The 13,809-nt window shown below is 32.0% G+C and overlaps 1 protein-coding gene across 1 annotated transcript in view; it reads right to left on the bottom strand.

Annotated features, from left to right (window-relative positions):
* Positions 1-9,924: 9,924 nt before the first annotated feature.
* The window catches only part of LOC111085695 (diuretic hormone receptor-like), a gene marked incomplete at its 5' end in the record, with an annotated part of 10,879 nt that continues 6,994 nt past the window's right edge, over positions 9,925-13,809 (bottom strand). Inside the window, 2 exons of the mRNA XM_022385512.1 lie at positions 9,925-10,449; positions 11,561-11,602. Coding sequence (XP_022241220.1) covers positions 10,183-10,449; positions 11,561-11,602 — 309 coding nt within the window. The remainder of the gene's footprint in view (positions 10,450-11,560; positions 11,603-13,809) is intronic.

Here is a 13,809-nt window from a genome sequence, read left to right on the forward strand (position 1 = left end):
ATAAATAATATACACCTTGGTTTTTCTACAGTTTACCCTAAAATTAGAATAGATATATAAAAACAATAATGATGATAAAAAAATCGCCTTTAGACCTAGGTATTTTATTTTTAGAAGGAAAGGTACGACGAACTATCTATGATAAAAAACGAGAGCTTACTTTATCCAGCCCCCCAGTGGCACAGCGGTATGTCTGCGGCCTTACAACGCTAGAAACCAGGTTTCGATACACGTGGTGGGCAGATCACAGTTAGCCCATTGTGTAGCTTTGTGCTTAACTTCAAACAAACAAATACTTTTTTCATTTTTGGCCTATAAACCTTCAATAATGTAATATCAAATAACTTCTTAAAAGGAGTAGTTATTTTGCAGTTAAAAGGATACGCCGTTTTATTTAAGTAATGCTTAATTTTTTAACTGGAAAAAACAATATATACGGGATATAAAAATGGAAAACTAGAAACATATTAAAGTTGTTTCAGAGTAAATATAACTATTCATTAAAACAAATTTTTACACAAGGGGCATTCGCATTATTAAGTTGGCTTTTAAAAAGACATTCATTACAAGATACCAGGTCTAGAAGGACTGACACCAAGTAATTGTTTACATACCAGCTTGCCTGGATTATATCTGAGCTTAAGATACATATATAATCATATTATGTTATTTAAGGGTGGAAGTTATCATTTTCATGGAATATTATTATTATACTTGTCATGTGATTATTGTGACAGATAATACATAACAGTGGAGGTTGAGAATTAAGATCATGAGTGGTTTCTCGACTACACCGTATCTTGGCATCTGTTGTGATATCGTATAGGCTGCTAGACTTAAGTAATAATTACCTCTAATAATATCAGAGACAGATACCTTCCCACAACTGGCCATAGACAAGGAATGGTAGCAAAACTCAAGATACAAAACCTTAAAGCACATGAGCTTGTTCCTCTGATTTGTTTCATTCATTTCGTTTTTCGAGGTCAGATTTTACATCTAAAAACTGTAATTATCTGTTAAATGGAGTATCTCTCAAAGATTTTATCTCTCAAATAATTCATTGTAGATATATAATAGAAAAAGATTATTTGTAAGATATTAAATATGATTTCAATTTTGATGCAAGTTTATCGTAAAATTTTAGTTTTAAAATTTTGATGTACGTTTATATTTCATAATTGTTTAACAGATTATACGCACGCACACACACACACACAAAGAAACATATATATATATATATAGAAAAGAAGCCTTAACCAAAACGCTGTACAACAAAACAAACTTGCCGTGGCACAGGCAATAATGAGGTGTATAATATGTGCCCTAGTTTTTGCAGGTGACTGTCGAAATAGGACCACATAGTGGTGGAGATACACGATCTATCAGTCTTAACTTCCTCTTGCAAAGCCTCACATATAATGAAGAAAATAATGATAATAACAAAAGTAAAATAAGAAAAATAAAACAAGGTAAGAGAGCAGATGTGAGTGCTCAAGCCCACAAAGTCCCACTTCAAAACCACCCTTCACTCACTTTTTTCCTTCTGAGAGCAACCACCTTCCTACAACAAAAAATAAGAAAAAGTAAAAAATATCTTACCATATCTTATCTCCTCATACACAAGATTATATACTTTTACGTGAGTAGTTAAATTAGCAGTTTATTAGTATGAAGCCACATAATGGGCTATGAACACTCTGTCCACTGGGTTTTAGCGTTATAAGTCTGTAAACGATCCGCTGACCCACCAGGAGACAGTTACATGTGTAGGTAAGTAACTTTGTTGAGTTATAACAACTTCATTTGTCCTTGTTTTCTTCTCATCCATATGTTTGTTAAGCACAAACCTGCACAAGGGACTATCTAGGGCGTGCCAACCGCAGCTACCAAAACCTGAATTTTTAGTACTAAAAGCCCCCAAGGTTACCGCTGAGTCATCGTACCTCTCATTAAATGTGATGCCCAAATAATAAAAATAAATTCCTCATTTATTCAAACGTGATAGTAAGATCATCATAATGAATTACATTATCAAAAAATAGAAAACAATCATGTTATATAATGGAAACAAAATGAAGGCTATAAACAAAGAAAAGTAAATATGGACCATTACTAAGACACCGATAAGTTTAAGGAGTTACAACTCTAAAATTCAGGGTTCAATTCCCCACGGTTGATCCAACAGATAGCTTAAATTGGTCTTGGTCTAAAACAAACCATTACCAAATAGTACAAGAAAATGATGAGAAATCAGATAACAGTGTAGTTAATAACTTATGGTTACAATGATCTAAACCATAAGTTATTAACTACACTGTTATCTGATCACAATGATCTAAATCAAATAACAGTGTAGTTAATAACTTATGGTCACAATGATCTAAATCAGATAACAGTGTAGTTAATAACTTATTGTCACAATGATCTCAATCAGATAACAGTGTAGTTAATAACTTATGGTCACAATGATCTAAATCAGATAACAGTGTAGTTAATAACTTATGGTCACAATGATCTAAATCTGACTTTAAAAAGTATAAAATACCAGCTTATTTTTATCAGAATGCCCACGAATTTGAAGTAAATAAATATTATGATTAATCTGATATTATGTTAAATATCGTAGCAGCAATATATATAATTTTGAATTTAGTGAGTTGAAGCAAAAGCCTCCAATGAATTTATAACATGTCTTAAGTATAGAAAAACTAAATAAACCAACTTCACATTGGCAGTTAAATTTGAGTATAAACGTATAAAAAAGTTATGTAAAATATTGTAAGATTTGTGTCGCTGTTACATTTTGCGCAAAGCTATTGAAACGAAGAGGAGAGGGAAGGCAGCTAGTAAACAATACGCATCATCAACCCATGGGCTACTCTTTACTGTTGAATAGTGGAATTTACCCTCACATTATAATGCCCCAACGGCTGAAAGGGTGGACATGATCGCTGAAAGGATTTAACCACGCGATCCATGGATTACGAGTCGTGCACCAGGCTATGTCACATTAGTAGGAAGAGTAATAGTAAATTATCCAAACTAGGGGATAAAAGATGTAACAGATATCAGACTGTGTCTCAACTGGCTGATTCCATCAACAGCGGTCAATATTCGATAATATCTAGTTGTATTCTGCAAAAGACATTATCAAGACTAACGTTGTTTCAAAAATATTAAATATACTACACAAAAACGTGAACTTGAATTTGCTTGCATTTTTCGAGCAGTATAAGCTATACTTGAACTAATGTAATAATGTAGGGAAAGCTAGTGGCAGGGCTTGATTCGTTTGATTCATTTAGAAGGGCTAATGGCATCCACATTGTGTCTACGCATTGTTGTTGATCATGCTCACCACATAATGCTGCATTTCCATCATAATGGAAAAGATCTCTTCCAAACCATTCAACCATCCACTGTGCTAAAATTTTCCGAAAGTGATTCGAAGAACAAGGAAATGTATCTAGTCATGTTCCTCAGCTAACACAACGAATGGATCTAAATGTGGTTGAGTAGTTTGGACCATTTCCAGTTTTCACCGTAGTTTTCTAGAAATACCTAAGAACTAATTACAGACCTTGATGAATGAGGCACAATCAAGTAGGACAAATTCCTTTATCCAGGGAGTTCAAGCTGGATCTAGTAATGTATCTAGTAATGTTCCTCAGCTATCACAATGAATGGATCTAAATGTGTTTGAGTAGTTTGGACATGACCATTTCCAGTTTTCAACGTGGTTTTCTAGAAATACCTAAGAACTAATTACAGACATTGATGAATGAGGCATAATCAAGTAGGACAATTAACTTTATCCAGGGGAGTTCAAGCTGTTATAATGATGAAAAGTGAAATCAGTCGGAGTTCCTGAAGTAGCCAGTCATCGTACTACCAGAGATAGTTTCAAATGAATTTATATTTCATATGTACAACTTTTAACAACTTTTGTTGCCCTTGACATCATACGTTACTTTTATTATTTTTATCTCTCATCTTTCGTGTACAGATTCGCTGTTTTTTCTGGTGCTTACGCTGTAAAAGAACTTCTGAGTCTTTTTGGCGAGGTATTTACATGCATATAAACCGTGAAAGGTGGCCTAAATAATGATTTTGTTGAACATGAGAGTTAATTAATTACTTTATGAGTCCATGTTTATCCCACTTCGTTAGAAACATCTTGTTATTATGTTCAATGCGACTTCATCAAATCGGCCTTGTAGAACTGATGAAACTGTTTCTTGTTCAAAGCATATTTACTTGATAATCAAAGATTTTTACCGAAAGGAGCCATATTCGTTCTGTGACGGTTAACACAGTTGTTCAATTTTGCTACATATTTCGAATATACTTTTGTAAAGGGTGGGGAGGTTACCTTATTAAAGACTGTGTAGAGTGCATGTTAGAAAATTATAAGATCCTATTCGGAAAAGATTGTTTCATTTGCATATTGTGTAATTATAGAAGCTTCATTAGGTTTCCTTTTGAAGATCAGGTAAATTATGTATGCCATTCATTATATATTTCGAGATTAAAATAAAAAACTCGTCAATTTCTTGGTCAGCCCAATAGCAGCTTACATAAATGGTATGTAGAAATTTTAGCTTTGGTTAGAATTTAAATGAATTAATTTCATTTTGTTTTTAGAAAAATTTAATTAAACTGATATATAAGTTAGAAATAGTGTATTTAAGTGTTTTACACTCACAAAAAAAGAAACCTATCATTATATAGGTATTTGACGAACTTGTAGCATTCCACCACAATTTAATTTTCCTATTGTTAGCCGACACTGGGCAGCTGGTACATTCAATGATATATAAGTTACTTCTGCGCATGTGTAGGTGTTTATCTGTAAGAACGTAGTCCATTGTTTTACCTATAGCTCAAAATACAGCTCTTCAGTTAGGATGGTATCTGATATATATATATAATTCGTTATTTTTCACTGAAATGGTTAAAAAACATAAATCTAAACATAAAACAATACAATTAGAGTAACGTACAAATTTCATTATTATCTTAGTATTCATTTTATGTAATATGTTTGAACAACTAAAAAATGATCTGGATAATGGATATTCTCAGTTTTATAAATTTCTTAAAAACCGTTTGCGTAGTAATCTGATATTAGAATATTTGCTTAAATTCAATTACATACATTAGAACAAAATATGTACAAACTGGGACAAGTAATCGTGATATAAGAACAGAAGAGCGAGCCCTTTTGTTATTTCTGTAAGTTAAGATAGCTGAAATTATCTTGTTAATTTAAAAACTTCAGTAAAACAGAAGCTGGAATTTGTTCTTAGGACTTTACACTACAGTGTTATATTTTGGCAATATTTAATTTAAGTTAAAATTACATTAGCTTACATTACGTAAAGGAAGTTTATTTGGTTTAATTTCTTTAAACACATATTTGATAATATTCCTTTTGTTGCTTTAATTTAGACAACCAATATTTCTTGTTAACAAACCTAGCGAAAACAGTGCGCAAAAAAAATAAAGGCTCTTCTTACCTGTTCTTCTATAACGTACATTCTGGGATTTAATTATAAATATATTAAATTGTTTTAAACAGTTGCTGGACGAAGTCCATCACTGCCTATTAAACGCCAGGTTTCTCTAATAAACCGCTAATCTCAGAAATGTATTCTATACCTGCTGCACATTGAAAATAATTAACACCCTATTGTCAGCCCACTCTTAAATTGTTTTTTCAAAGTACTTTTAGTTAACTAGCGTAATTCAAATTATGGAAATTATTTTAAATCCTTCATAAACTCATGTTGCCATTCCATTTGAAGTATAATCAAAGGCACCGTCATTTGTATTATGTTTTATTAGACACTCGACAAATTACCGAGAATCTTCTTAATACAGATGTTAATAACAACCTATTGGCATAATCAAAATGAAAATGAAATGTTTCTCTGTATAAGCAAAGCTCTATTGATCGTTTTTTTATATATAGGATATAATTGCATGGTAAATTTGATCTTCCTAGGTTACTCAATATGTATGTATGTCAATATTTAACCACTAGTTTTTATCCAATATTCTCGTTACGTAAAAAAATACAGGTATATAAGAAATTTCAAATCTCACGCTTTCATGTACACAACATATGCTTCATCAGCAGTAAATATGAGCTTTTAAAACAGTTGCAACGTGAAAATATTGATAAAGTCATTTATTAGTTACATTGTAAGTGATATTTATAAAACACTGTTTTCATAATTATTAGGTTAGAGATCGTTAAGCGTCAAATCACAACATACACTCTCAATACGACAAAATTACAGCATCTAACAAGAATAGAAGTGTGAGATACACATACATATTGAACATTTTGTAACATATGTATTATGAATTGTTATGAAATGCGCAAGTTTCATTCTACTCAGAATAATCGTGATTCTGGTTACAACAGGAAGAAAATCCTTAACATCTGCATGAAAGATCTTAGTGAGACATCCCAATCTTCTTCAGAATTCTTCAAAGAATTGACCAAACTTCTTTAAGATGGAATACAACATCTATTTATTCTTTATCTTATGTATTAATATTAAACATTTAGTTACTTTAGAACGAATCACTTCAGGTGTATTTTATATGTTTCTCTTTATTGCCTTAGAAAGAAAATATTTTTACGAGTATAACCTATACAACAACAACTTTTCACTATACATAAATGTTACAGTAGTTAACACGTACAACAACAAAATTAACAGTTATTTATTGGATTAAGTGGATTTACAATCTTAATATCAGAGGAAATGTACGTTTCCAAAAAGGTATTCTTTCAGTTGTCAATTGTCATATTTGCCTGTATCAGAGGCGTCTTTCAAAATAAAGTTAGTAGAGATTTGAATTTTTTTTCTCTTGATGAAGGTAAAGGAAAGTAAATTTGATATCACATCTTTTGGAGTATAAAGCCTAAGATGCAGAAGTGATTTGATAAAGATAAAGATAAAATTATGATTAGTCTTACTGTGATGCAATGTCACACAAATCACTAATCAACAGATCATGCTTAATCAGCCTAGGAGTTACAAACTATACGACTTAATGCCTTACAAATAACTGTTATAAATAGCTTTTCGTGTGTGTGTGTGTGTTGTAAGCGCTACCGATCAGATTATTTTGTTTGGAAAGAATAACTTTTGTGTATGTACTAAATTTGGGGAAAATGTTAAATTATACGACTGTATTTTACAAAACATTAATAAGTGATGTTTTTATATAAGAATGTTACAGCTGTTAAGCTTAATTTTGTAAATAATATAAAGGCTTATGTTTGAATTAGAAAAAAATTGGTGTTTCAAAATTATCATTTGACAAAATGCCTTAATACACAGCAGAGGCAATATCTCGGCTTAAACACACGTGGTTATTAGTTTAATATTATATGTGAAATCATAATACTTTTGATTTTATTTCTTTTAATGTGCAGTTGGCATCTGTTTTTCAATATCTACAAGAACTTAAACCGAATTTTTTAACAAGCTCAACTTTCCACTTTCCTGTCACCTCAGTCAGCGACAAATGCAGCTTATTTTTAGTGATTTGTTACCTGGTAATTAAAAAAATAATTACTACTAATAAGAAAGTTAACTACTAACTCGAAAGAAACGATATTTCACAGCAGCATTTCATTACAAAAATTGTAACACTGATAGCAATTATGAACGAGTTCTTTTTGACACACTTTTCGGTTTTGAAATTTGAGCACATGGGTACAGAAATTAATGCAATAAAAACTTTAAATGTAGTTTTGGAGAACACCATTCTTCTTCCTTTTTATCTTTATCAGTTTCGAGGACTTGTTTATCAATTATAATTTTCAGCGTCGTTAGTTAATGGTGAAGGTTTGTTATCATTACATTTCGATATAATTCTTACTAAAATTTATAATCCTCTGGCACTTGTCAATTTTCTTTCACTTTTATTCGTGATTTTTTTACTACATTATTTCACTTGCTAATACACATGCACATGTCTGTATAATAGTTTTATTGGAAGTGAAAACAAAGTGTCTGCATTATCGTTTTATTGGAAGTGAAAACAAAGTGTCTGCATTATCGTTTTATTGAAAGTGGAAACACAGTGTCTGCATTATAGTTTTATTGGAAGTGAAAACAAATGTTCACAGAAATGTTACCCTTCAGCCCTCAGATTTTGGGGGTTGGAATTTCGCGCAAAGCTACAAGAGGGCGAGGACTATATGCGTTAGACGCCCCTACTTTAGCAGTGATAGGCTAGAGGCCATGTATTGGGCTTCTCTTTTAACAACGTATAATGGAATTGACCGAACACTATAACGACCCCACGGCTGAATGGTTGAGTATGTTCGGTGACGAGAATTCGAACTCGCGACCCACATATTGCGAGTCGAGCGCCCTAACCACCAGGCCACGCCATGCCCACCCTTAAAATATATATGACGAAGAACAAAGTTATGTATCTTTAAAATAAATATATATTTGAGCAAATGTGCTTACGTTTGAAATATAAAATGTGTCTTAAATTGTAAAAAGAAAATATTTACAAATTATATTTATTTTAAATCCAATCCAAAAACATTTGGAAAATATATAAAAAGCGATAGACATACACAACTATCAAAACTGTAAACTATAGAAACTAATCTTTTTACAAACTCTACGTTTACTATAAAGATGATATCGACTAGATAAGGAATTAACACGTAAAACTACAAAGCAACATTAAATTGTTTAATAATAACTGTAAATACTTTACATGCAGATGTTCATGTTCACTAACCTTTTCACTTAATCAAACACAAACTATGCTCACCCTCAAAACAAAATTACTAGAGGCTTTAATATTAATGATGAAGATTAAACAAATCCTGACAGATAAATTAGGTTTCTATTAGTTCTTGTTAAAAAAACTATTGTTTAAGCTCCAAGCAAAACTTAAAGTAGATTAAACAAGTTAAATTTCAAACAAGATTCTGAAACAAAAAAACACAACATTTGTCATTTTGTAGTTTGTTTGAGCGCAAAGCTACACGATGGGATATTTGCACTGCGTCCACCGCGGGGATTAAATCCTGATTTTCAACGTTATAAGCCTGAAGCTTATCCCTGAGCCACCAAAGGACATCTGTTAGAAGTCTCAAGACTTCTTGCTACATAAAATATCTCTAGAATACATGATAAACATTATTTACTTGGATAAAATGACAACAATTTGTATCATAAGTTTTACATCTCAGAAAATGGTGACCCACCCTCATCCACCCCGGTGGCTCAGAGGGCTTATAACGCTAAAAATCGGGTTTTGATATCCCTGGTTAGCTGAGCACAGATACCCTATTGTGTAGCAATGTACTTCATAACAAACAAACATACGTTATCATAAAATCAGTTTTATGACAATGCCAACTACAGCAACAGCAATAAAATTTCATTTTCTGTACATTTATGTATATATAGATATTGTGTTGTGCCATTTTGTGAAGATGAATTTTCCATAACATGTATTAGCTCTCTCTAAGCAAGCACAGACTTTAACAAAATGAAAAAAGCTTTTAGTAATATAAATATCGCCTTTTAAAAATTTTCCAGTCTAGACCTGAAAAAAAAAACCGCACACAGTTCACTTTTAACGATTACTGTTACATTCAAGATTTTAAGACTTTTCCAAATAATAAATAATTAAATAAAACATGGAGGGCGTTAAGTTTACAATTTTGGTTCCAATCCTAACTAGAATAAGAACTTGGTTGAATCCACTTAAACAGTTGTATATGACCTAAACAAGGTTTCTTTTCTAATTTTGTTAAAGTCGCTACTTTTGTTGCAGTATCTTATTTTTCATTTTGTGATTACATTATTCAATTTTTACTTTATTAATTGTAGTTTATATTATCATTTTTGAACATTTTAAAACTTTTTCAATGTGTATTAAACAAGCATATAAATAATTTTCTTAAGTTTAAAGCATTTCTAGATTTTAAGATGGATGATATTAATTTATATGTCTAACTATTTCAAAAGCATTTCATTTACTTATATACACTACGTTACCTCGGCAACTAAATATAAGTTAGAAAGTGTACAGTAGAGAAAGTACGTCAGACTTTTAATATATTTACGATCGTCACCGTCTTTAATTCCCTTCAATTTTTGGTATACTATACTTAAAAGTTTAAACATCAACTTCGTCCTTTGTATTTCCTCGGCTACAAGTTCCGTTTCTGAGCCGTTCTCCTGTAGCGGAAGTTATAATGCTCTGATCCCTGAGAGTGATTGTTTCACTTTCTTTGAGGTCCAGTTTTTCTCCTCTTCCGCAAGTAGTGAGCCGAGAGCTTTTCCGATTGTTTGAGAACCGATAAGTCATGGAGTAACGGGTGGAACCGCCCAAAGAACGAGAGGCTTTCCAACGCTGCAGATGCTGGCGGAGTGTGTTTCGAACCTGAATAAGCGAATCATCAGTTAGGAGTAAAACTCATTTAACCCTATTAAATGCGAGCTGTACATCCAATAACAGATATCCATGCTGCACACACAATAACAGATATCCATGCTGCACATACAATAACAGATATCCTAGATAAAATATTTTGAACTTCGTGATTTACATAAAAAACATATCAGTAGCAAAACAATATAGTGTTAGAAAAAGTGAGCTTGTATTCAATATGTTTGAAAGTAGATGTAACTCCTGAAGTCTTTCTTCTTCTGTAAGTTGCGAGTTACAAAATGAAATTTGAATGATGACCACGATATTAATAATTTTAGATGGGCTGCTTTTCAATCATCTAATTTTTAGTCGCAAAACGAATTACAATAAGAAAGACGAGGTGGAAGAAATTGTAATGAATGTTATCTTTTTCAACTGGCAAAAATATTTAACCCTTAATTAATCGCGAGGGGTCCATATGGAACCAAGTCAAATAATAACGATTCCCAAACTATTAAATCTGCAAATGCATTATTTTTCTCTGAAGAATTTACTTAAATATTGTTTTCTTCCAAATTTCAAATTTCTTGAACTGGCGTAGGGAACTAACGGGTGTATAAATATTAAAATAGTAATTACGGAAGAATCACTAAGAATTTTCAGTCACCGTTTAATATACAGAATTTTTATTTGTAAGCTTAAAAAAATGGTTCACAGGTGTCATTAACTGTGTACAAACTTCCATTGGGCAAGCTTGAAGGTGTTACGTATTTAGAAGCAACAAAAATCAAATAAAGCAGCGAAAACATGCTTTAAAATTATACGAATTTTCAAGTTAATTGTCTTAAATTGTACAAGTTTTAGCTTCCGATATATTTTAAATCATAGGTATAATTTATAAGCTGGTTGGCATAAATACGAGATATTTATATAACATATATTTATGAAACTGAATTATATGTCGTAAAATATTAATGTCATTTCAGCACAGTTCATTATTTGGCAATTTTGATACAGAAGCTCTTATGGCAGGTACATCCAACACAAAGTCGTTATCACAAAATTAGGATCTGCAAATGGTAAGTTTTCAGTAGCAATATTATAAACACAGAATACTACCTACCTCACCGTTCAGGAAGCAATACAATATAGAAACCGTCAGACCCTATTAATACCAAAAAACAAAATTTCAGTGAAAGTAAACTACATATCGGATAAAACATTTGCATTTATAACATGTGTGAAACTCCTCAATCAAATGTGAAAACGTAACAGTGTATGTACAGAGAGTGAAGTACCTTACATCAAAACGATTTTGAATATGCAAATAAGCAAGTCACGTGACAACAGCAGCCGATATAAATTTGTAGTGAAACGGAATGTATAATAACTACATTTTGCCATTCTTTAGTGATTCATATATCTATGATGCTATCAAAAATTGATCGCTTTTGAGTCAGGATATGTAACAATCCTTTCCGAGTCATACACTCACTTCATAAAGATGTGTTCAGACTCGAGATTTATCATTTCTAAGACTGGGGATATTTCTTGTACCACGTCTGATCACGCTTTATCTGATGACTGTGCATCTTGACAAGAACTTTGCAGCGTAGTCCCATTTCAAGGGCTCTGTCGTAAGGCTGTTATGTCTAAAACCCACTCCTCTTCCTGCTGCTTTCCACGATGCACAATTTCCTAGTTCATTTCATCAGATCTATCATATGAAAGCCCATAGCTGATGCATCCAAGACTTGACCAGTATGTTTTCTTATAGAATAGCATAAATATTCATTTCATTCTTCAACTTCTTGAGATACACGACGGTTGAACGGATATGTCGTGGAATAAACCTGAATGCCACTAACTGGTGTTGCTTTTCCAGAAGAAAACCATTCTTGAGTATGTTGAGTTCTGGAGCACGTAGACTGCTTTTGCCATTGAGCTTTGTGTTCATTGATTCTCAGCTGTTAAAGGATACTGTACTTTGCTTACCCTGAGTAGGATACGACTTGCTCCAGATCTCTTTCTTGATAGTTCTGATGCTACAGGTTGATCCATTTTCCTTTGTTTCCCAGTGCTATTAAATTCAATAGATATTCATGTATTGGAAATTCTTCGATTTGAAGAAGATCTTTAAGATCTAAGTGTAAGAATATATTGCGTCGGTAAACGCTGTTGCATGATTGTCCAAAAAGCGATCAGTTTTTGGTAGCATCACACTATCTACGCAACGACAAGCAACGTCAGAATGTAGTTCTGATATATTCCGTTCCACCAAAATTTTTATATTGGCTTTAGATGTTATGTAACTTGTTGAATTGCATATTAAAAATCAGGCCTGGCTCCAGCTCCTCTCCCTTAGGAGGGTGGAGCAGTGGAGCTTTAATGGGGGCCACCATATAGTGATATGAATTTACAGGAAAATATATATTCGTTTGTTTGTCACACTCAAATTTATTTTTCTTGGCGATTTTAAAAAGTTATATGATTTTTTTCAAGTTGATAATATGTTTTTAAAGTGCTAAGAAGAATGTATTTGGGTGGGCAAGAATGAAACTTGGGGGTGCACGGCCTACTCTAAGATCCCCTTAGAGCCAGCCCCGTTAGAATAATTTTAATATTATATGCTCAACCCTTTGCATATGCATATATTGTCTGTAACTGAATAAAAACTATAATCTAGGAATTTCTTTTATTCACCCTTTAGTTGGTAAGACAGAATTTGTTTTGCAATCTTTACATAACTTTCTAATACATGTAGTTATCATTAAGGCAATTAACTCATATCACTTGATTGCTATTATTCTAAGAATATTGCAAAAACTTAATATTCATTTGTAATAGTTACTAAAGATTTTAAACGAAAACGAAGGTGGTATCATTTCTAAGTCTGATAAAGGAAACGCTATTGTAATTTTGGATAAAAATGAATACTTAAAGAAGGTTGAAAACATTTTAAATGATTCAACTAAGCTTGTAAGTGTACATTATGGCTCCACTGAGAGTAGAGTGTGTAGCTCACAATGGTGCCTTTTAAATCCGCAGAAGGATAACATTCTATATTAAAAATAATACATATAATAAAAATAATACCCAAAATACATATTCAACTAAATTTGTAAGGGTACATCGTGATTTGAGAGTAGAGCGTCTAGATCACAATGGTGTCTTTTAAAACCGAAGAAGGATAACATTCTATATTAAAAATAATACATATGATAAAAATAATACCCAAAATACATATTTAACTAAATTTGTAAGGGTACATCGTGATTTGAGAGTAGAGCGTCTAGATCACAATGGTGTCTTTTAAAACCGAAGAAGGATAACATATAAATATTAGTTCATCAAGCAGTAATCTAGTAATTT

Source organism: Limulus polyphemus, unplaced genomic scaffold (assembly GCF_000517525.1).
Source record: "Limulus polyphemus unplaced genomic scaffold, Limulus_polyphemus-2.1.2 Scaffold558, whole genome shotgun sequence".
Lineage (NCBI taxonomy): Eukaryota > Metazoa > Arthropoda > Merostomata > Xiphosura > Limulidae > Limulus > Limulus polyphemus.